The 23,858-nt window shown below is 26.8% G+C and overlaps 1 protein-coding gene across 1 annotated transcript in view; it reads left to right on the top strand.

Annotated features, from left to right (window-relative positions):
* LOC107447219 (synaptogenesis protein syg-2) overlaps positions 1–23,858 on the top strand; it is a 290,007-nt gene that overhangs the window by 224,466 nt on the left and 41,683 nt on the right. Inside the window, exon 4 of the mRNA XM_043045385.2 lies at positions 6,306–6,509. Coding sequence (XP_042901319.1) covers positions 6,306–6,509 — 204 coding nt within the window. The remainder of the gene's footprint in view (positions 1–6,305; positions 6,510–23,858) is intronic.

The raw sequence follows: 23,858 nt of genomic DNA, 5'->3' as shown, positions 1-23,858 counted from the left end.
TTCTGGTAAAATTGCCATACACAGTAATAATGGCATTTATGATTTAAAAAGATAAAATTAAAAAAACACGATTTCGGTGATAAAAGCTAAAATACATAATATTTAAATCATTCATTTGCTTATTTTTCCGTTTATATTGTAACGGTTTCACAGGAATTCTGGTTTTCAAAATAAATATAAAAAAATTCGCATAATCCAGTAATTTCATAATTAATTAATCTATCTTACTTTATATAGTCTATTTAATTTCTGAAATCAATTAATATTTTAAATCGTACTGTGAACTTGATGGTAAACATAGAAAGCGTACAATTAAGACGATATATTTATCGCGTATTATTTCTCAAAAAAAAAATCTATGACATGTGACACTAAGTTTAATGAAACGATGATTCATAAAATAAACTTACTTAGAGAGATTATTCTGTTAGATTTACTCTCGGTTAGATTATTCCTCAAAAGGCATTCGAAACTTAATTCGCATTTTATAATAAATATTCGAAATATGATGAAAGAAGGCAGCAGAAAACAGAACTGAAAATTCAGGAATTGTTTATGGGGATGTTAAACAAGCCAAAAGCTCAAATTTATGTTCGGTAAAAATTTCTTTCAAAAATTCCTTTTTGTATTTACATAAACATTTTACTGGCGGATACAGAACAGTAAACCTACAAACCTATAATTTTAGATGTAGGAATATCATTAAGAACAGATATACTTCACTGGGAAAATCGAAGATCGTGCAGATGTTTGGTTTTATATAACAGCAATACTATCTCAGTAAAACAGGCTTCGCGTTGAGTTATACCATCGGTATTTTGAAGCATAAAATTAGGTAAATTTATCGTAACCTAATTGGTAAACTGAAGCACATTTTTATTCAAACTAAACCGCAGCATAATGGAGTTAAGTTTTTGAAATTGTGCAACATGGTTACTCTCGGCTACCGTGGTTTTTCTAGCTTTATTTTTTCCTTTTATTTTACATTCTATTTTTATTTATTTATTTATTTATTTGCTGACAACTTCGCGTTCTCAATATCTTTGAAATTAGTTTTTTTAATTTTTCTTATTTTTTTTATTCACACATGATGAGTACTGATAGAATGGGAGCCAATTTTTAAGGCTCAAAACATGTCGTCTTTTTCCCCTTTTCATAATTTGTAATGTAAATGATTTATTCAGGTACCAATAACATCCCTAAGTTTAAGATTTCAATTGCTTTAATACGAAAAATCACGACATGCTTTGAGCGTTCAGAACTAGGCGCATATTCTCAAAGCTCGCCAGATGTGAATGATGAGAACAAAACAAATTTAAAACCAAGAAGTTGTCAAAAAAAGAAAAACAAATAAAGGAAACGGTTCCAGTTATGTGGTCTACCGAGCGCGGAACCCTCAGTGTTTAGTTTCTAAGCATGCTAGGTACTCATTTATAGACCCAGTGAAGGGGTAAAAGTTTGAGTCTGACTTGCCCGACCCGAGGATCAAACCCAGGACCTGTCGCACCTTTACGATTCTTCATACGTTTATTAAGTTGACTTTTAAGCATTTTCTATTCGAGTCTTAACATTAAATCCCTTTCTAAATAAATCATTTCAAACTTTAAACAAACAAGGTGAATAATTTAAATTATAATAAATACTTAGATTTACTTTCCTTCATTTTATTTTATATACAAAAGATACATTCTTAAAATCCAATGTTAAATTAATTTTGATATTACCTATAAAAATTTTTTAACATTATTAGGTGAAAATGACATTATTCTTGTAATCACTTTAAATTGTTGAACAGATTACAAGTCATTATTCCTATAATTACTAATAATTAATGTTAAATTCTGTGAATAATGAATGCAATTTCTATAAGTATCCTCAATTATATTTCAAATTTTCATAATTATTTCCATATTAATCATTTACAAAATGTTTAAACACAGTTTTCAATTAACCAATCGTATTGATCTCACCTTTCTTCGGAGTTTAGTAAATAAACACCGAAAAGATCCCATCAATACCCTGCAGTATCGCTTTAAACTTAATTGAAAATATCATTTTTAATTGCTACCAAATATTATCCCATTTTCTTCGAGAAAATGTCCCTTGCAGCAACGGAATTGGATATGTAAGGAATTTGAGAAGTAATCACAATACTTTAACGAGACTCTTGGTTTCGCATTCTTTTCACTATTCCAGAATTTTAAAGTCGAAATTGAACTGTTTCGTTATTAGTACCTGAAGGGTTTACCAACCGTTGCTGTCACTTTCAGAAATAAATGAACTTAATTCTACGTTTTAAAATATCGCTATTTGTACCCATTGTCACATAATTATAAATTGGGATATTTAAAACATTTCTTAGTTGAAAATGTTCCTAATACTTCCAGGACTAAAGTTTCGTTTTAATTTAATTACTTACTTACCCAGAATCTGCAGTTATTTGCTGATTAAATTTATTAATATTATTTACTTGTTCACTTGAAATATTTCTTATTTATATGCATTTTCCAATTCCCTTGACTGAACGTACATTTTTTTTAAAAATATGTGCTAGATAAAAAACATAAAAAAAAGGAAAGAACAGACAATTATATGGATAAACAATGTCTCTTTACATCAATTTTTATATATTCCAATGTTTGAAAAATATTAGTTTTCTTTAACCCCTTTTTGTATTTAAGACTTTAAAATACTAATATTATCAATAGTATGAAAGAAAACAAAAAAAAATTATACTATGAACAAAAATGTATAATAAGAGTTGTAATAATCTCTACAGCTAAAAATTATTGCTTAGTAGGGATCCATTATTTTGCAAAAATGTAAAAAATTGGAGCAAGTGGAGGTATGTTAAATTGCACATAATAATATTGTGTTGCAACCTGAAATGAAATGTGTTCAACATTACACTTTATTATATTTTTGAGGCAAAATTTTGTTATGTTCTGCCGAAATCTGCATAATATTTATATGGTATTATCATAATAACTTATATGTACTTTCTACGAAAAGAATTATACCTGTAAAATATTAAAACTTCAAGGAAAAAAAATTTAATAAAATATCAGTACTTCAAAAATAAAAACATGAGGTATCCAGAGCAAAGAAAGCACTTTATGTCATACGAAAACTTAAAGATTTTCTGAATAATAATTTTAAAAAAATAATTAAGCATTATTAATTAAAAAAGATTTTATTAAAAAAATAATTAAAAATATTTTTTGACATCTGATAAAACATAATTTTCCAACCGAAATTGTCTCAAATTCCTAAGACACTATAGAGTGTCATACAAAAAAGAAATCCTGGCATGATTACCGAATTGTATGGAAGTGACTTTACTGGTTGAAAAAAAATCGTAATTCCGATAATAACAACAAAAAACTATGGTATTTAAACTACTCATTTGGACATTTTTCTGTTCATATGATAACGGTGTACTGGTTATCAAATTTGTAGTTGTTATTATCCCACTTTTAATAAACAGTACAAAACTTAAAACTAAATTTAAGCGAATGGTTTTTATAGTGGAAATTATAACAGAAAATCGTTTTTATGCCCTACTCAAAAGTATAATGAAAACATTACCAAATTTTAACAACATAGGAAAACTTTTAGAGCATACTATAAAACTATATTTTGTTATTATTTTTACCAAAATCATTACCAAAGTGCTTCGGTAAATTGAATGAGCTTTTGATGTTCCTATGGAGCAAAAAACACAGTAAATTTTACCATGCTCGACCATATTTTTTTTCTCCGTGCAAGGTTTGAGTGATCAAAACTATTCTCCTGTCTCAGTAATAGACATTTTGGAATAGAAATAAATTTCTTTTAGGGGATAAGTTTTTTTTGTTTTTTTTTGTTTTGAAAATATTTTAGCATATTGTCAGCATAAATCAGCAAAAACGCTTACCCGTCGAGTACTCTAAATTCCTAAAAATCACTCCCCAATCTCTAAAAATGATTTTTCCTCTTAAATATTATTACTCGCTTATTTTAAGTGAATGAATGGCTCTTTTCTTCTCTTCAATCAGAATGTGCCATAAAATCGGAATAAATGCTCTGACTGATAATTTAAATTCTCTATTTAGGCAGCTTTGAGCACCTCAACATGTTTGTCCATGCCTGGAAATCGAACCATTACGTCAAAGAATGGAATTTTCATCTCGCCTTTATGCCAAACACATTAAATGTCAAAGGCATATCTGCATACCTACTATTTTGGCTAATGAATTCGACAGCCGAACTTTCACAATAATTGATTATTTTAGCCGCAGTTAAAAGCCTTATTATCTAATATATTCTCCCCAACTTAATAACGGAAATTGCTGTTATGAATTGTAGGATGAAATTTTCTTTCTTTGAAAGTTTATTCCTGGATAATTTTATCGTATATCATACATAAACAATGAATTGAAACTTATAAATGCTTAATTAATTTTTATGGATTTTATTGTATTTATTCTGTATATTCATTGATACATTACAAAACTTCAGCTTTTATAACATTTTAATGAAATGCGGAATTATTATTTATTAACACACGGAATTATTTATTTTTCAAAAATCGAGCCATCTTACAATTGGCAGTAGTACAGTCATAAACATAGCATTATTTGAAAATAAATAAATTAATAAAAGTGAATAAAGGAAAAGATAGTAAAACAATGTGTTAGATATAGAGAACTTACGAAATAGTAACTTACAGATTTGGTAAAAGCTTTTTTGTAATATAATATACACAATATTGAAAAATAAAGTTTTAATAAAGTAATGAGAACATATTGGGATTTTTTTCGCTTATATTTCAGTTTAAGAAATGAAACATGAATTTGATTTATTTTGATATTTGGCAGTTGAATTATCAAAATGAAAATAAATATATTGATGAAAGATGGAAATTTTAATACTTGTTTAAACTTAGGACAGTTTTTTTTCCTTTCAAAGAATAAATTAAATTCAGTTTGGATTTAAATTTTGATGAATAAAATCTTATTATAATGCAATAATTATTATAAGCATTTTTCTTTGAGAACTAAAATCTGTAACCATTTTAGAAAATTTATGAGGTAAATACTGCGATAAACCACAGTAGGGGTTTGAAACATTTACATNGAAATATATATATATATATATATATTAAATCATAATTTTACAGCACGTACTTTTGAAGAACATTGTACTAAATGCATAAATTGAAACTAATATGAATAAAAAAAAGAAGCATAACTCTTATTGAAATGACTCATGTATATGTTAACAATTTAAAATTTATTTCAATTTACAACTAAATTGCTCTGAGAAAAGAGGTATGGTCTTGGTAAAATTCACCGTGTTTCTGGAACTATGGGAGCACTAAAAATATCAATAGATTTTTACCAATGCACTTTGGTAATGATTTTATTAAAATAAACTATAAAATATAGTTTTTTAATCTGTCATAAAATGTGATAAATAAAGTAAAAATTCCTCAACCTGTAAGCATGACTTAAATCCATTATTCGGTTAAAATTTTTTTAGTTTGTAGTTTTTAGTAATTGTGATCTTAATAAGAACTATAATTTTAAAAACTAGAATTTACTACCATTACGATATGAAAGGGAAAATTACCAAATGAATGGTTTTAATATTATATATTTTGGTTTCTAATATCAGAATTGAGTTGTTAATTTTTTTACAAGAAATGCCACTGCAATGCAGTACTGTAATTTTGCTTTTTTTTTTCTCTGCGAGAGATTAAATTGAAGAATGTGTTGTGTACGTTGTTATGCTAAAACACCATTTTAATTGCGCTTAATTGCTTCGCTACGTTTTGTTGCTTTGCTAACGCCCCCCCCCCCCATATGGATGCCTGCCAATCACTCAGAAGAATTTCGGATCAAATCACGGTATAAGAAAAACGTCATAATAACACAATAATAATAATACAGGTGCAGCATCCGTCAGATTTTTAGTTCCCAAACAGTTTACGGTTAAAATTGATTTTATGGTAAAATGTACCTTTACCCTGAATGCCCGAAAATTTTACCGTTATCTGAGCCTAAATTTTTTAAAGTGTTCAAAAAGTTTTTGTTTTCCTCTATTTCACCATTTTCAAATTTAAGCTTCAAGTGTACTGTTTAAATTGCTTACTCCAACGTTCTTTTAGAGATAAGAAAAAAATATATTTAAAAAAAAATATTCAGAAAGTGCTTTGATTGCATTGTTATATTCATGTATAAAGTTTCATTTTGTTTTGAAGGTCAGCCATTTTGTTTCATTGTGTACCACTTCCAAATTAATAAATAACATTTACCTTACAGGTCAGCCAGTTCCTTCGGTTACATGGTGGAGAGAATCTGTTCTTCTGGATGATAGTTATGATATAATGACAGATAGCGTTGTAAGAAATGAATTGTTGATATCTTCTCTACAAAGACATGATTTAATGGCAGTCTTATCTTGTCAGGCTTCCAATAACAACGTCTCCGTGCCAACTTCAGCCACTGTCACGGTTGATATGAATTGTAAGTAGTATTGTACTATATATTGCATAATTATATAACATTGCATTTCAAAATAAATTAAAAAACATCTAATTATTATTTTATTACGAGTTGAATTAATTAAAATTCAGATCATTACTCGTCTTATTCACGCAGCTGAGCATCATTTAAATAGTTTTCATTAGGGTATATGACTTATTTAATCATGCATGGAGAAAAAAAAATCCAGTAAAATTACTGCACTGCTTAGTAAGGACCTTCCTGGTTAAGAAAACCGTAATTCTGAAAGTGAAACCAAATTACTTAAATTACTTTAAATACAACAGGACCAAATGTTAGCACATCAGCGATAACAATTTCACACAAACGTTATTTTAATTATTTTACATGATGTGAAACTTGCAGGTAGAATGGACTTCTTTTGCAACGTTTATTACATTGCTGTCCGAAAAGTTTGGGCAGTTTTAAAGGAATCTTTTGTTACTATTAATTACGTATTTGTGAGTTCATTCTTGTGCTTATTGAAGAATTTTCGAAACATTGTTTTGCACATCATATAGCACCTACTTAAGAAAATTCAGTCTCTAAAATAAAAGATACATACATTTTAACTTTGCAAGGGACGTAGCAAAATTTTTGATAAATATGAAAGAGCCAGAACTAGAAACCAGGTAGATGTTTTCTTGCTGCTTTTTTGCCATGCTGATATACTCTACAAGCTTGTTAATGTCTAACTGATTACAGAATTTCCAAGTTTTAAAACACGCGTGGGCTAATGCGTATTGCTTATATTCGTATCTTTTTCCTCTCATTTTTGTGTGATACCGACAAAGAGTACTATATTATACAATATCATTGTGTATTGAGATATTGTCAGTAAGTCAATAAACAATAAAAAAATATATTAATCTCCGAAACCTTTTATGTATCGTACTTTTAACGATACTCGTCAATATGAAAATCATTTACTTTGGAGTAACATCTACTTCAATTTCACACCGACCCCAAATGGCGGTTTTGGGAAGTAAGAAATCCGGTTGTTCTAGTGTTGGAAACCAGAATTTCTGGTAAACCGTTACCATATGAACAGAAGAATACCAAATTAATGGTTTTACTCTTGTATATTTCGGCTCAATCAGAATTATGTGTTTCTTTCTTTTTTACCAGAGGGGGGGGGGTAATTTTACTTGAATTAATTTATCCGTATATGCCAAAGACATAAATGTGAATGTTACTCATTAGTCTAACGCATGTTTTTATTTACTATGCTATACAGAACTCTAAGCCATATAATAAATTTCTCTGGAAAATTACTGTCTTTTACAATCATATTTTTGCTGCTGACGATTTATTTTATAAAAAGAAATAACGAGTGGATATCTATCTATCTATATATATGTGTATACACACACACACACACACACACACACACATATATAGTTATTGTCATACAATTTCCCAATTTACTGGCTGTTTCTCAAGAAACATTTTTAAAAAATTGTTTATTAAAAACAAGAACNATATATATATATATATATATATATTACTGACATTTTTATTAAAAAAATAAACTTTTATTAACATTATGATCATTAAGATAGCTACTTTTTTCTTAATTTCCTAGACACTTACAAAATAATGAGGTTACGCAATTAAAGCCTATAATTTTCTTTAAAGTGGAAAATTATCTTCCAACAGTTTCGAATGAGCATGTAATTTGAGTCATTAAATTTATTTCTACTCCCTACTGAAATATGCTTGAGAAGGTGAGAGGTGAGAGCTTTTATAATACCCATAATTAATAAATTAATGATCACGTTTAACTGACATACTATCAATTTTGATAAATGCCTGAGACGATTACTCACTTCATTTTTAGCAAATCCGCGAAATATTTCCCACGAAGACAATTAATAAATGATTAAATAATTATTAATTGATAACGAAAGTAATGATTTCAAAAAATCAATTAGAATTTTTTTCTTATTATACCTAAATATTAAGAATAGTTGCCATGAAAAAAATTCAAAATGATTTGTATAATATATAAACATTACACAATATTTATATTTTTTTTCCTATATTGATGAATATTATAACATTTATATGATAAGATAATTATTTTTCTTCATTAGCATTCAGTTTAAAAATGTCGCACTTCTTCTTCTTCAATAGGCTGTTTGGGCTTACAAGAATACCCAAAAATTGCGAATGACCCATTGATTTTTTTTTTCCCAAGTGGAAGATAATAGCTTGAGGAGGGCAATTTTTTATTTTTTTAATATTTTTTCAGTTTAATTTTTCTCTCATTATAAATTTTTATTTTCAAAATTTTAAATTTTTTATACGTTTGTTCCTAGTTTGCAATTAAGGTGGATCCTTTTGTGAGTTAAACTATTTATATCTTAGTTTGTGCTGCAATTTTGTGCATTGATGCGTAGTCGCATTTAAATATCAGTGAGTTTTAAGCAAAATATCTTAAATAAGAATTAAGAGTTTTCTAGGCTTTCTTAAAATTAATTAAAATACGCCTGTAAAAATAATCATTGTCATGGAAGTATAGCTAAACTAAACTCCAAATTAAAAAGTGTCCCAATAACAATAATAATGCAACCCAAACAAAAGCATCCCAAGCAATAATAACTCGTTTCAAAAAATAATTGCTTAAGGAGTATTGTGGGTCCTCTTGTAATTAATTCACAGTACCATCGGTCATAATTGAAATTATCAGAATCACTATTTTATATTACTTTCTATCACTTTGCATTTCGATAAAATAAACTAAACACAAAATCATAATCTTCTTTGACACTGCAGTCTCAAATAGGTCATGATTGTCCTAATCAACCATCACCAATTCTGCTTACTCAGCGCAAATGTTTTCCACAACCAAAAATACAATTGCTATATTTCCATTTTTTTTTCTTCTTATTATTGAAAAAACTTATTGCATACTTTTTTTAGTCGTCTTTTCCCTGTGTCAATAATTTACATCCGCATTACAGTACATATTAAAAAAGTTCAATTTTTCTCATTATATTTTCCTTAGAGTTCAAGAGAGTGAAGAAAAATATTCCATACGTTCATTTGCAAGAAATCACAGCTAATTTTGCTTACATATAAGAACCAATTCAACTACTAAAGAATGGCAGCTTAGTTTGCATTCAAATCTTCTTTTTATCTCTAAGATCCCTTTGATTAGCGAATTATTAATCATAAATTAATCCGAAAATATTAAAAATGTGCCTACACTTTTGGACCATCAGTAAGGTTTAAATTTGTGGCAACCATAATTAACCAGAAAAAAGACGAGTCTCCTGAGTGAAAGTTAAGACACGCGGGGGTCATGAAATGCACTACTAAATTCATTCATGCTCGGTTATAAAGCCTTATTGTTTCCATTTAAAATATAAGACATTTGAGTCTTAGACAATAAATATTTAATGTTTAAAAATTTGAGAATTTTTACCATTGTTTTTGCTATAAAATTTAACAAAACATATGAACATTTATTTATCTGATAACTAGTATGCAATTCATTATATTATGCTCAATATGATTGTGGAACTGCAAATATGAATGTATGAATTAATGCTTGTTTATATTTTAATTTCTTGGAGACAAAATTGTATACATTACTACGCATAGAAATTATATTTTCCCTGCAAAAAAATAAATAAAATACATAAATAAAATGCGCGCAAATTGCTTGTTTCAATAGTTCTTGATTCCTTGGGCAAAATTTTCTTTGAAGTAGCTTTTTATTTCAATTTTGGAGATTGCAGACAAAACCATTTTAAGCATATTAGCAGTGTCTTTAATTTTATACACTGTTAATTAACGCCATCAGTTACTATACTAGGTGAATTTTTTCTAGAGAGCAAGCATTTATTGTATTTATTGCGGCAAAGCTTTCCGGAACATTATAAACAAGTAGAAATCATTTATACTGGCAATAAAAATTAGTGCTCTGTACTTATCAATGAGAAATGCGGTTTTAGAACAAAGGGGAAGACACATGACTTTATTCTATGGCCCTGGAAACTGATTAAATATCTTTTGGGGAAGAAAAAAATGCTGAGAATTATTTCTAATTATTCACACAAGGCAGATAAGGATGGAAAACTCACTACACTATAAAAAAAAATCGATGTAGAAATATTTTACCAGGAGTCTGAACTTGCAGAATGCATGTGGGATCATAAAATGACCTCTGAACGTCCTACCAGGTATAAGTTTTAAATTAAGTACTTCAGCAGTACGATAATCTAACTCAAATTAAAACATACTTCAAGTTACAGTAAACTTAAAACATATTTTGGTTTAATACTCCGAAATTTCTGACATTTTATTTGGAAACAAAGTAAAAACAAAGACTTGAAAGGCACAAATAAAATACTAACATGAAACTAACATTAAGAAAAACATTTGCGATGAATTATGTTTGTTTTTACCTTATTTATACGCAGCACAAAGACAACTCATTTTATTTAAATAATACTTTCAAACCATTAAATCTTCTGCAAAATGTCGTCTTTGTTTTTAAAGCTTTTCTTTTCCTTTCAAAGCTGATTAAATCAAGGATTCAAAAGCAAATATATGACTGAAAATACTCATTCTATTAGAAAAGAAATTGTTTTTCTCTGAAAGATTAAAGGAAGAAAAAAAAACTCCCAGAACAGTTTAAAAAATAAAAATAAATCAAATTGAAGATAAAAATAGAATTACAGTTCGATTCCCACTGAGAAATTTTGCCGTAAGAAGCTCACTTAATTTCGACATCACAACAATCATGACAGATAGCAATGACATCGTAATTTGCTATCGATTATTAAAACATCGGGGTTCCACATGTCAAATTACGGAATAGGTCAAGGGTTTTAGAAATTTGAAACGATCAAATTCCTTTGACATTGAATGAAAGACAGGAATAGAATTAGTTTAACCAGTAAGGCTTTAAAAGTGGAATTATCGAGCGCCATTTTTAAGAAGAAAGTTTTAAGACAAGTTCAAAAGTACTTAATTCACTTTCCCGATAAAAATGTGCAGTTTAAAAAGCTGGTCATTTTTTATGTGTATGTTTTACTTGGAAAATATACTGCAATTTAAATGACAAAAACAAATTTTCGGATAGTTATAACACTAAGTATGTCAAATCTGAATTAGTTTAGCTAGCGAGCAATCAAATGTTAAATAATCGAGCATCATTTCTAGGAAATAATTTTTAAAATAATTCTTTCTCTTCCATAAAAATTTTTTATTTTTAAAAGCATGTATTTTTTTATTCGATATTTGAAATATATGATTTAGTACATGGTAAAGACATGAATTTCTGATTAACATTGATACTAAATATGCTAATTCAGAATTATTTCAGTAAGCTTTCAAATCTTGAATTATCAAGCACCATTTCTAGGATTTGATTTTTGAAACAAGTTCAAATGTACTTGATTCACTTTCCCGATAAAAATGTGCAGTTTAAAAAGCTGGTCATTTTTTGTGTGTATGTGTTACTTGTAAAATATACCTTAATTTAAATGACAAAAACAAATTTTCGGATAGTTATAACGCTTAGTATATCAAATCTGAATTAGCTTAGCTAGCGAACAATCAAATGTAAAATTATCAAACATCATTTCTAGGAAATAATTTTTAAAAGAATTATTTCTTTTTCATAAAAAAAATTTATTTTTAAAAGCATGTATTCTTTTTTTATTTTTTTTTATTTGAAATGTATGATTTAGTATAGGGTAAATACATGAATTTCGGGCCAGCATTGAAACTAAATATGCTAATTCAGAATTATTTCATTAAGCTTTCAAATCTTGAATTATCAAGCACCATTTCTAGGATTCGAGTTTTGAAACAAGTTCAAACGTACTTGATTCACTTTTATTGAAAAGATTCTCATTTTGAAAAAGAAGATTCATACACGTTTTTGTTTTCTATTTTTTTTTAAAAAACATATTTTAATATATTTGAATTACTGGATTTTGACTAAACTAAAAACTAAATATCGTAAATCAGAATTAGTTTAACTAGTAAAACGAACATATAACAGTTGGAAACTATTTCTTTATATTTTAAAAAATACACGAATAAATAACAATAAAGCCTTCCAAAGCATAAAAATAACTTACATTTTTATTCGCATAATATTTTTTATTAAAATAACAATTAAAAAACAGTTACTGTTTAAAAACTCAAGTTTTCACGTCTGTGAAAGCATATGATTGTGTAAATTAATTCTTGTTCCATTAATACAGTCTTAAATGAAACATTCCTACTATACTAATATATAATAAAATTTTTTAATAAAAAATTATTTTAAGTAAGCAAAAAATAATTGCTTTTCTTTCATTATCAAGGAATTAAAAATACATTCAGAAAACAATCTATATCAGTTTCTCTATATCTTATAAAATAATTTATTTTAATAAAAAAATACCTACAAGAAATATTATTGTAAACATTATAGTTAAATCGTGACTGATAATATGTCTCTAAAAACAATCATGTTTCTCATTTGAATTAAGGGATTTATTTTCTTTCCTTTAAATAGTTAAGGAAGAATATGTAACAATTTATTTTTACTTTTGGAGCTCATTTTTTTCCTGAATCTCGTAAATTACTAATTCAAAATTGTTCAAAATAATTCTAAGTATCAACAGAATATAAATGATCATCTTAAAATGTGTATTTGAATGCATTATTAGCAAAATAAATATTTAAAAGCGTTGACGTCAAAGTTTTTACATTTACCTGAAGAAAAATATACAATATGTGATTGTAATTTCTAAAATCTGTGGCTTACGTACGTTGCGTTAAATCTGGTTAACTCCAACAAAGCATTATGACTAGAAGGACTCTATTGTACTCAACCAAAATCCGACTGGTTTGTCGAAATGTTATGGGTACATTTCTGTGTTGCGAAATTTTGATTTTCGATAAACATCAAAGTTATTTTAACCAATAGCACAGTTGACCCAAAATATTGAACTTGTTACACAGGTTTACATTTATATCAATCATAATTTTTGTCATGAAATTTGCAAATTTAAAATGGCAACTGCATAAATATCTAGATTACAACATATCTATATTTTAATGCCTAATTACAAAAAAATAGAAATTGTGAATTTTCTTTCATTGTTTATATTGCAATCAATTCTTATTTGCATGAGACTATTTCTCAAAACATTCTTCAAATTCTAATTTTCGACTCGATGTTATAAATACTATATTTCAAATGCTCAGAAAATAAAAGCTAATTAGATAGCTTTAGGCTAATCTGTATTACTTTTGCTGTAAACAATTTAAAGTGGCTTTCAATTAATCGCACAAAGGCTGTTCTAACGAAAAACATCCAACTTCTCTTTACAGAATTGATCAAATTTAGTAATGAAGCAATTGAACTTGTTTGTTATCAAACAATGTTCTTTATTAAGTTTTCTACAACATGAAATATTGTTTCATTTTTTGTATGTTCCCCGTCTAAATGAATAGACCGCTTTGTCAACACCAGTGGTTCTTTCATTTTATTTTTTATCTTTAACCGTAACCACCTGCCTTGGCATCCCGCTGGTCAAATTATGATCTCTTTCAATCGTTTGCTTACCGCTTTCCTGTCTCGTGCCGTTGAGATCACGGTAGGGGGTGGGCTCAATTGTTGGTCCTGCTTAACGAACCGATGAAATCCACCAATCACCATGAAATGTGAGTTCACAGGAATCGATGCTGTGAAGTCTTAAGCAAGTCTATACTGAACAATACATTGTTTGAAATTCTGATTTATGTTATTTCTTATGAGAACTTGTGCTTGATGAAGTAGGGTGCGGATATTTTAATGCCATGTTGTGAAATATAAAGATTTCAAGAGCAGCTGCGATAATTCTATCGGTATTTTGAGAAAAAGAATAAAGTGAATGACCTCAAAGTTAATTTTATTACTACTTTCATGCTTCTTTTTCTGATATCAAAAAATGTGCAAAATTATTTTCTTGCTAATATAATAGCCTATCGAGCTAATTTTTTTTCATTACATTATTTTAGAGACTAGGAACGAATATTGGTTACAAATAGGTTGTAAGTGTTCTAAAAATGCACTTCTTGAAATAATATACACCTCAAACATTCGAAAAAATTAAAAAAAAATTGAAATCCTGTAATATACATTTTTGGAACATAGAATTAAAAATAAGTAAAGAGAAATCTAATAGGGATTTAGAATGGAGGATGGAGAAATAGAATAAATAAGTATTAAAAATGTTTTAATAGAAAAATGACTATAGAAGAAAATATTATAATTTATTAGAAAATAGAATGAAAGATAAATAAAACAATTTAATTCAAGCAGGTGAATAGATTTAAAATGGTTTAATAGAGCAATAACTTAAGAAAAAATAATCGAAAATCATTAGATGAATCAAATACTTAATATTTTCATATATATATAAAAAAAATATTTGTAATATAATTTTTAAATAACTGATACTTTTTATATATTTTTTTATTATTTTATTTTAAAGCATTTTTTGCTTCTTAAATGTAAGTAAATTAAATTTTTTCTATCGCTTTTTTACAGTTAATTTGAACATTAATAAAATTTACTAAAAAAAATTCTCACTAACTGAATTCTTTAACTGGATCACTCAAAAAATTTTTGTTTTCTTTTTGTAATTTTATTGCCACATTATTCATTTGTATTTTTAAAATATTTGTTAATAAATCTGTTAATAACAAATAAAAGTCTATAATTTATTTATTTATCTTAATTAATTTAATCTCATCATTATTTAATGCCTGTTTGGAATGTAAGGACAACCCGTGCGCAATGCTAACCACATTGCCTCAATCATGTTGCTAATCTTGAAATTGTGGAACCTTAACTTTCAGTAGAACCTTGACCCACAATCGGACATTTGCGGAAATGATTTAATTTTATTATTTAAGCTTATTTAATGAAAAAAGAAAGCGTACAGCGTTTTCACAGTTATGTCACAACAGTACAAGGACGTGGTTATTCGTTATTTTATATTTTGCAACATTTTCGGTAATAAAATTTTTGTTAAGAATTCGTTTAATTAAAATAAAACTTGATTTTAAATTTATTTTGTATCCAACTTGATTTTAAGAGGTGAGAAACTACAACGAATGTAAGAGCCCACTTTCACTGAAGACTTTTAAAAAAAATTTGTGGAAAACCGGTTTAATTCATTCTATATTTTTCATCCGTTGCAAAATTATCTTTTTAAGAAATTGATTAGCTAAACTATTCACCAGATAAAAATATGTAAAAAAGTAAAAATAAAGACTTTTCTGTATTGAGAATACTAAGCATAAGATCATACTTTAAAATACTTTTATTCAATAGTTAAAATCCTTACATCAAAGTTTTTCAATGGAGAATATAAAAAAAATTATATTAATAAATTTCGATAACAAAAAATGATAAAAAAATAAGGACAGAAAAAAAACAGGAATCTTTGGCATCTCTTTGATTCAGGAAAAGAAAGAACTTTAGTGGAAGAGAAATAAATTTGATTCTAAAAGTTCTAAACCACCATTTGGAGAATTTCATAATCCACCTTAAGTTACTTTAACTCTTTTAGCACCAATCGCCTCACATACATTTCACAAAAAATCGAAACTGGTCTGGAAAAAGCCATATTGGCGTCCAAAAAGTGGCTGTCAAATCTTTATCTTTGGAAGAAAATCAATAAAAGTATCTTTCTCAAAAAGGCAAAAAAGTGAATAAAGAAATGAATAAAACTGTTCGAGAGGGCCGCAGAGAGATTTATTTCTTGCGTTTTGCCGATAAAGGACAGAAACTGGGATGCCGAATGTTACCAACGTTCTAAAAAGACATGGACTCCACGATATGGAAATTCGTGAAATCTATAGAATGCCTTGACTCAGTCTGGCTTTCTAGAATCAATGGATTTATAAATCTTCTTACTTTCAGATTCCTTTGCTTTCTTTTTTGGTCGTATAGTGACTTTTTTCACATATTCTTTAAGAAAACTGAACCACAAAGAATTTAACAAATTCGATTTTACAGGGTAAATTGATCATTTATTCCAGAAAAATATCTAAACAATATTTTATTTTCTAAATAAAGCATAGTTGTCAAATTATAAATTTTTAAACAAATTATTTGAAAATTTTGTTAAAGCAGCATTAAGGATTAACATGAAGTATTTAAATTTTAATATTTTGCCTTTAAAACTTGTTTTCAAACATTACTAATTATATAAAATGAAAACTATGTAGATAAATCCACGGAACAATAGATTATTAAAACAAAGTTTAAAAAAAATTATCAAGTGTTCCTTAGTAAGTTTGTAATGGAAGGTCAAATCGTTTTTCTGAGCTATTAACTTTTATTTCTTGTTTTTCTTTTTGGTGTAAAACTATAAAGAATGAAAGGAATTCAATTTTAAAATTTAAATTGATAATTCATTCTGTACACATTTCTAAACCACATTTTTTTTAAATTTCAAATCAAGCATTTAGTTAAATAATCAAATTTTTAAATGAATTATTTAGAAATTGTATTAAAGTAAAACATGATATATTTATGTTTAACATTGCATCTGAAACTTGTTTGGTTTAAAATATTATTTTTATATAAAATAAATTTAAAAACTAAGTTAATGCACTAAACTCTGTTAACTATACTAAACAGCCTATTATTAAAACAAAGTTAGTGAAATATATTAACAAATATTTCTTAGTAAATTTGTATGCAGTATGCTTAAAATTGAAGCAAAAATTGCAAAAGTTAATATTTTATAGGTTATTAACTCTTATTATAATTTTTTCATTTTAATTTTGAATGAAAAATAAATTTATATCTTTGAAAAAGGCTTTTTTTATGAAATCTCATTAATTTTTTAATCAATGATATTCAACTTTAAGACATAGTAGTTCGATGTTCAGTTTTAATATATAATTTAATTAATGGAGCACTATATATACATTTTAAATTAGAGAGAAATTTTCCTGTCATGCATTAGGGAATTTTCCTGACATAACATATTAATTTTAAGTTAAATTTAAAGATTTTTTAATTAAAAAGTTTAATTAAATTTATATTTTTTTACAATTTTAACTCCTTTTGAAAGGGGCAATTTTGATAGAAATTCCATGAAAACACTTGATTAAAATTTTCTAATTTGCTTGGATATTAAGCTTTATTATTATTATTATTAATTTTTGATATTAAAAGACCCAATGAAAAAATTTATAAATATCTAGAGAATTTTCTTTCTATTTTTAAGTGCAACATTAAGCATATATAAAAAACAATCTAAGTTGAGATAAAATTAAAAGTTTTAAAAAAGTGGCATTTTTAAAATTCAATTCTTCAGGAACTATTCGACAGTTCTTTGCAATAATTTTGCATTCTGCCATTTAAAATTGTATTCATCAAATTAATATGCAAATTTGTATAACTTGCAATTCAAATTTTTTCGTCTATTAATTAAATTAATAAAAATAATAAATATTTGCTACAAATTATTTTTGCATTCAATCATCTTTGGATAAAGGAAATGTATAATTTTGTGCAAAAAAATTTCAATGTGTTTCAAAAGTTCTTGAGACATGGTGAAAATAAATTAAGATTAAGGGTTCCAAACTTCAGATCGCTCTCCTGACCAAACATTTGGGCCACATGTCCAAGATCGTGGCTGGGGGTCAGAAATCCGAATCCTCTAAAAAGCGACTGTTTATTCAGGGAGAGTGTGTTTTTGCGTCTGATTTCGTAACTTAAAATGTTGTCTAAACTAATTAATTAGGATATTTGAAGTCACAATTTTGAACCATTGAAATCGAGTCTTAGAAAGTGAAGATCCGATCATTAGATCAAAAATAATTCAGGGTGGTCCATTTATTATTTATTTATTATAATTTTTTATTTACTTTATTTATTATTATTTTTTTTACCGCATTGTTCATGAATAATAAAATTAATTCCTCTCATAAGAAAGCAATCGCAGTATAAATTTTAACTCAGTTCATAAAATAATTCCGTTCTGCTTGTTTTTCTGAATTCATTTTTGTATGATTCAAAATTGTTGTTAAAATAGTTATGGGGTGAAGTTAAAGGTTATCGATATTATCTAATGTGCTAAATCACGTTTAAGATAATCCAAATTGTAAGCTATCTTTTCTTGTCATCTTTGTAATCTAATCTTATTCTTTTTTACCTTTTCGTTGTAGAAATGTTTTATTCTTATCTTAAATGAGATCGTTTCTGTCATCGCACCGCTGATGGGCGTTGCGATGTTATTAGCTTGCTCGACGGGTGTCTTGGGAAGGAGAAAATGTTGATATCTTAATGTCAAAACTATACTGGAATGTAGTTTTTTGTATCGTTCGTTTTTAAAAAAATGTAGTTAAATAATATAAATTTTGAAAGAAAGAAGAATAAAAACTAAACCTAATTTTTCAATGCCTCTTGTAATTTGTCGTAAAAATAAAATATTTTATTGTTTACTAAATTATACAAACATATTGTTTTAGTTATTTCTGATAAGATTATTTTTGTATTCTAATTTTAGAATACTGCAAACAGATATCACCTGAAATGGGCTTTATTTTGGTCTCATTTTATTTATTTATTATTTTAAGATCATGAAGTATTTTAATGAGTTTTAAAATTCAGAAAAATTGAAAAAAAATTGAGTAAAAGATAATATGGTTAAAGTTACAGGAAGAATTAAAGATTTTGATTAATTGTTGCAATTTAAGAATTTTTGTTGTCATTTAAGAATTTTCCTCACACATGACGCAGATCACTATTTTAGTGCACGTTCAAATTTCTTTTTGGTAGTTTAAAATTAAAACAAAAAGGACTATGTATTGTATTTGTTTTTATATTTTTATCCAAGAGATTAATTATTTAGAAATATTTTGAAATATGAAATTTTCGAGATTGAATATTCCACGAACTGTGTAGTTAGATTTTTTCTGGATGTTTGAAAAATTTTCTTTTCAAATCATACATTTATGGGCGTTTGCTTATTTTGCTGCTCTTTTTTTTTCTCCAGAATGTGTGATAAAATTAGTGCTTATAGTACTAATGGGTACTAATATTTAATGGTATGGTATGGGTACTAATTAACATAAATTGAAAACTCTTAAAATATTTTTTGAAAAAGAAATAGTTTTATTACTCACTCCGTAACATTTATATTAATATTATTTTTAGTTGCCATTAAAATGTGTAAACATAAAAATTTACTAGTTTCTAAAATTTTAAGACATTATACCCTAAACCATTTTAAAGTTGATTTGAAGGAAAAATGGACTTTGTGACATATATAATTAAAGCTAAACAACGTAAAGAAACATTAATAATATCACCTAAGCAACCATACTTTAAATTATATAATGGAGAATCTTCATCTGTCAAAACAGAATCAATGAACACCCAAACACTGAGTTTATACTGATATTTGGGTTTTGCTAAAGTAAACAACCATACTATAGTTTCAGTTATACAATGGAAAACATCCATCTGGGTCCGAAAATAGAATAACTCTTTTAATTTTAAGGTGTCTTGAAATTTCCAGCTTAGTATGAAGCAACTAAGTATAATTTAACTAAAATACAAATAGTTCTGAAATATATTAAAATCTAATAATAAAAAATCGTTTAATTTTGGAAAAAAAATATTAGTGTATATAAATCATTTTATTCAAAGATGCAACACTTGCACAATCGTTTTTTTTCTTCAACTTATTTGAAATCAAAAACACTTTTCAAACAAAAGTTTACATTACAAATAAAAGGATTTGGTTTTTATCGTTTCAGTTTTTTCCTTTCAAAAAAGATAAAAGCATTAGAAAGAAGAATTAAATTGCCTTTTGTAAAATGAGAAAAAAATAACTTTAAAAATAATTTAGCTCTTCTAACATGCATTTCAGTCGTTTTCCGTAATGGCGAGAAATTTTCGTTCCTGCTACTACCCTATACATGAAAAAATCTCTTCTCCACCGTAAGAAATTGGAGCAAAAATTTAGAAAGACTGTTAAGTAATCGAATGTTTCTGTGGATCCACAAGAGAAAAGAAAGATCTAGTTCTTACTTTCGAAAGTTCTCAATCGTAATTCCTTTCTATGGCTCTCTGGTTGCAAGTCGGAGATGTTTGATTTTCTAATTTGCAAAAGGTTTCGAACAGAATGGTACGTTTTGTAAAACAGTCTTCACATCTATTTCCTTCTGCGTTTGTTCCGCTCAAAGGAAACGAGTCCAAATTTCTTTTCTACTTTCCAGGTTTTTGTTCCATTTTTGTAATATTATTTTCTGAAGTTTTCTTGGATAACTTTGCATCACTTAGAATTTGTTAACTTTTTGTTTTGTGCATGTTTTTCACGCTGTGTCTTTTTTCGACAAGTTAAAATAAATATTTATGATGTTGTTTGTCTATTTAAAAAAAAAATCTTCCCTTTAAATATTTCTTAAGAGAGAAAACCACACAAACCATACAAAAATATGGTAGTTTTCATTTATTCAATGATCAATAGAGAATTTCAAAGATCAATCCTATTATTAAACTGTTACTATGGTTTTCCATCTTTTGTAAAAATCGTTTTTTTTACATTTTTTTCCTTAAGCAGTTACAGTCGTAAAATAAGGACTCCTTTTATTAACTGTATTATCTATAAGTTTACACTAAAAAAGCTTCCATATTCTTCGACGGTCAATGTGGTTATTTTATCTTAATATTTGCAATTAAATAGCGTATTATTCTCATAACAGAAAGAATTATACGGACCGTTTTCATCTGAGGCTTTTCTTTTTTGGTAGCATTCTATTTATATCAGTTATTTTAGTATTCATAGGTGATCAATGTAGTTTCTTCTCGCACGTTTGGTTTTTTATATTTTAATGACGGGTAATTAAAAATGATATCAATGGCTTTTCGAAAGTGTAATTAAGTTTATGAAATCATATTTTTAAGTAAAATAATTTTATTCTAGGTCTTTTTAAAGATAAACATCTTTTAAAATTTCAAATAAAGTTGGTGTGTCTCATTAAATCTCGAAATATTCATCAACAGAATGTTATGATCCTTTGAACAAATAATTATACGCTAGAAGATTAAGACTTCGGTGTAGAAAATTTACTTGTTATGAAAATTAAATATGGTGTAAAAAATGTTTAAGGAATTATTTGCTCAGAGAGTCAAATTATTTTTCTCCTTTAAAAATATTACTTGGAAATATTGACATATACTTTGAGTAACATGTCATTTACAGATATTGCTTGAAGGAGTTCAAGCGTTAAATCTAAATTTACATTTATTGAAATAAGAGTTTTTAAAAAGAATTATAACGGATATCAATACAGAATATTCAAACATTATTTCGAAATAATTTTTAGACAATTGTCTCTTAATGTTAAAATTCAAAATAAAGGTAATTAGGTCTTAATGTTTAAATTGAAATAATAATAAATTGAATAATAATAATAATAATAATATTTTGCTGTTAAATTTTAATTTGGATAAAATATGTTAAAACCTGTCCTTAAGACGCTCACATTTGCAAGCAAATGGCTGTAAGCTTTATTGTGGCTGTAAGCTTATAATCAGGCTGTAAGCTTTATTTTTATTTAATGTAACTAAAGAAAAAGATACTATGACTAAATGACTGCCTAAATGATGATCTAACTGCAATAACTTTTTGAATAAAAAAGATATATCAATTTAGTTTTTCAGTAAAAATATTTTATCCACATACAAAAAATATAACATTTAGTAAATAACTGCATCATATTTTTTATATGAAATTCAAAATCCTACCCAAATTTAAAAAAACCTTTAAAAATGTATGTGTACATAAGTAAAAATACAGAACGGATATTTAATTTTTTTTTTTTTTTTAAAGTATCTCAAACCAAATATTGAACAGTTACATTACGTAAAATAGTCTACATTCATTTCAATAAATGTTCCAAAATTTAATATCAGAACGAAACTACTTTTGTCTTACCAATGGAACAAAATAAAAATTTGAGGAAAATTCTTTCACTACTTTTGAACTTCATGCAAACACAGAGAAATATGTGGTTAGAATTTTTATCAACCGTTCATACCCTCGAGAAAGAATTTGCGGAAGGGGGTTTGGAATATTTATGAAGTTTAGTGAGAGGAATGGAATTCATATCAGCGCTTCTTTCTTTCTTTCTTTTTTTTTTCTTCTTTGCTTATTTCTTCGATCAATTCTTCAGCTCATTGCAAAAATGAACAAAAATTACGTGCCCTCAAAGACATTTTCCAAGGCACCAACTTTGAAAAAGATTCCATTTCCGTTCTGCATCTCGTTCTGTTTTCCTTAAGCTAAAGAATTTCTTGCATGCTACTACTACTTCCCTGTTGGTAGTGTTATTTGAAATTAGTAAAGAAAAACCTACAATTATTATTTTTTATTAAATGTTTCACTGTCAAAAATTGATTAAACGGAAGCTAAGCGTTTTGATTTTCAGTATCAGGAGCTACTAATGTTAAAAACTCGTAATGCTAATAATTATTGCGCAATGCAGCTGCAAATATTCAACATTTAATTTTGAATCCAAGTTAGCATTTAATGTAAGACATTTTAATGTAAAATAACTCGAATTAGCATTAGATGAAGAGGAAAACTACGAAACCTTTCTATATTTTTCCAGACAGATGAATAAATCTAACGTATGATCCGTCTTCATTTTGATCAGTAAAAATCTATATTATTAAATCAGCAAGACAATAAACAATGTATGATTTGATCATCTCATGACAAGATTTGTTTTGCAATTTCCTGGGTCGTAATTCAATTTTTTATTTACTTATTAAAGAAGAACATACAACATGTGTTAACACTCTGGTATGACATTTAAAAATTGCTGATAGAGACGAAAAACATTTATTGTGAAATTGAAGTTCAACAAATGTTTCGTTACATATTTTCTATTATTATTACATACTTTATTTCTTTTTCTTTAATTTGCTTAAAATAAAAAGTTTATAAAAACGTTTTTTTTTTAAATTTTAATATTGTGTGTGTCTGTTACTTTATGTCAGAAGTCGGCAAAAATTTTAATTGGAGGTAAACGTTGCGTAAATATGAAACAAAATGCTTATAAATGTTTATAAACGTGGTGGTCAAAACTATAACCATTGTATATTCAAATTACGTCATAAAGTAGCAACACTTTGGATACAGCATCTATAAAATTCACGTTACCGGAAAATCCAATTTTTCAGTAAAACATTACAAACGTAATTTTAACAGTAATATTTATTTATTTAGAGTGATTCAATGATTTCAAGGTAATTATTACTGTAAAAATTACTGTACATGAGATTTTTTGTTCCGTAAC

The sequence above is a fragment of the Parasteatoda tepidariorum genome, chromosome 5, assembly GCF_043381705.1.
Source record: "Parasteatoda tepidariorum isolate YZ-2023 chromosome 5, CAS_Ptep_4.0, whole genome shotgun sequence".
Taxonomy (NCBI): domain Eukaryota; kingdom Metazoa; phylum Arthropoda; class Arachnida; order Araneae; family Theridiidae; genus Parasteatoda; species Parasteatoda tepidariorum.
Note: the sequence above shows the minus strand (reverse complement) of the source record. Positions and strands in the feature narration are given on the sequence as shown.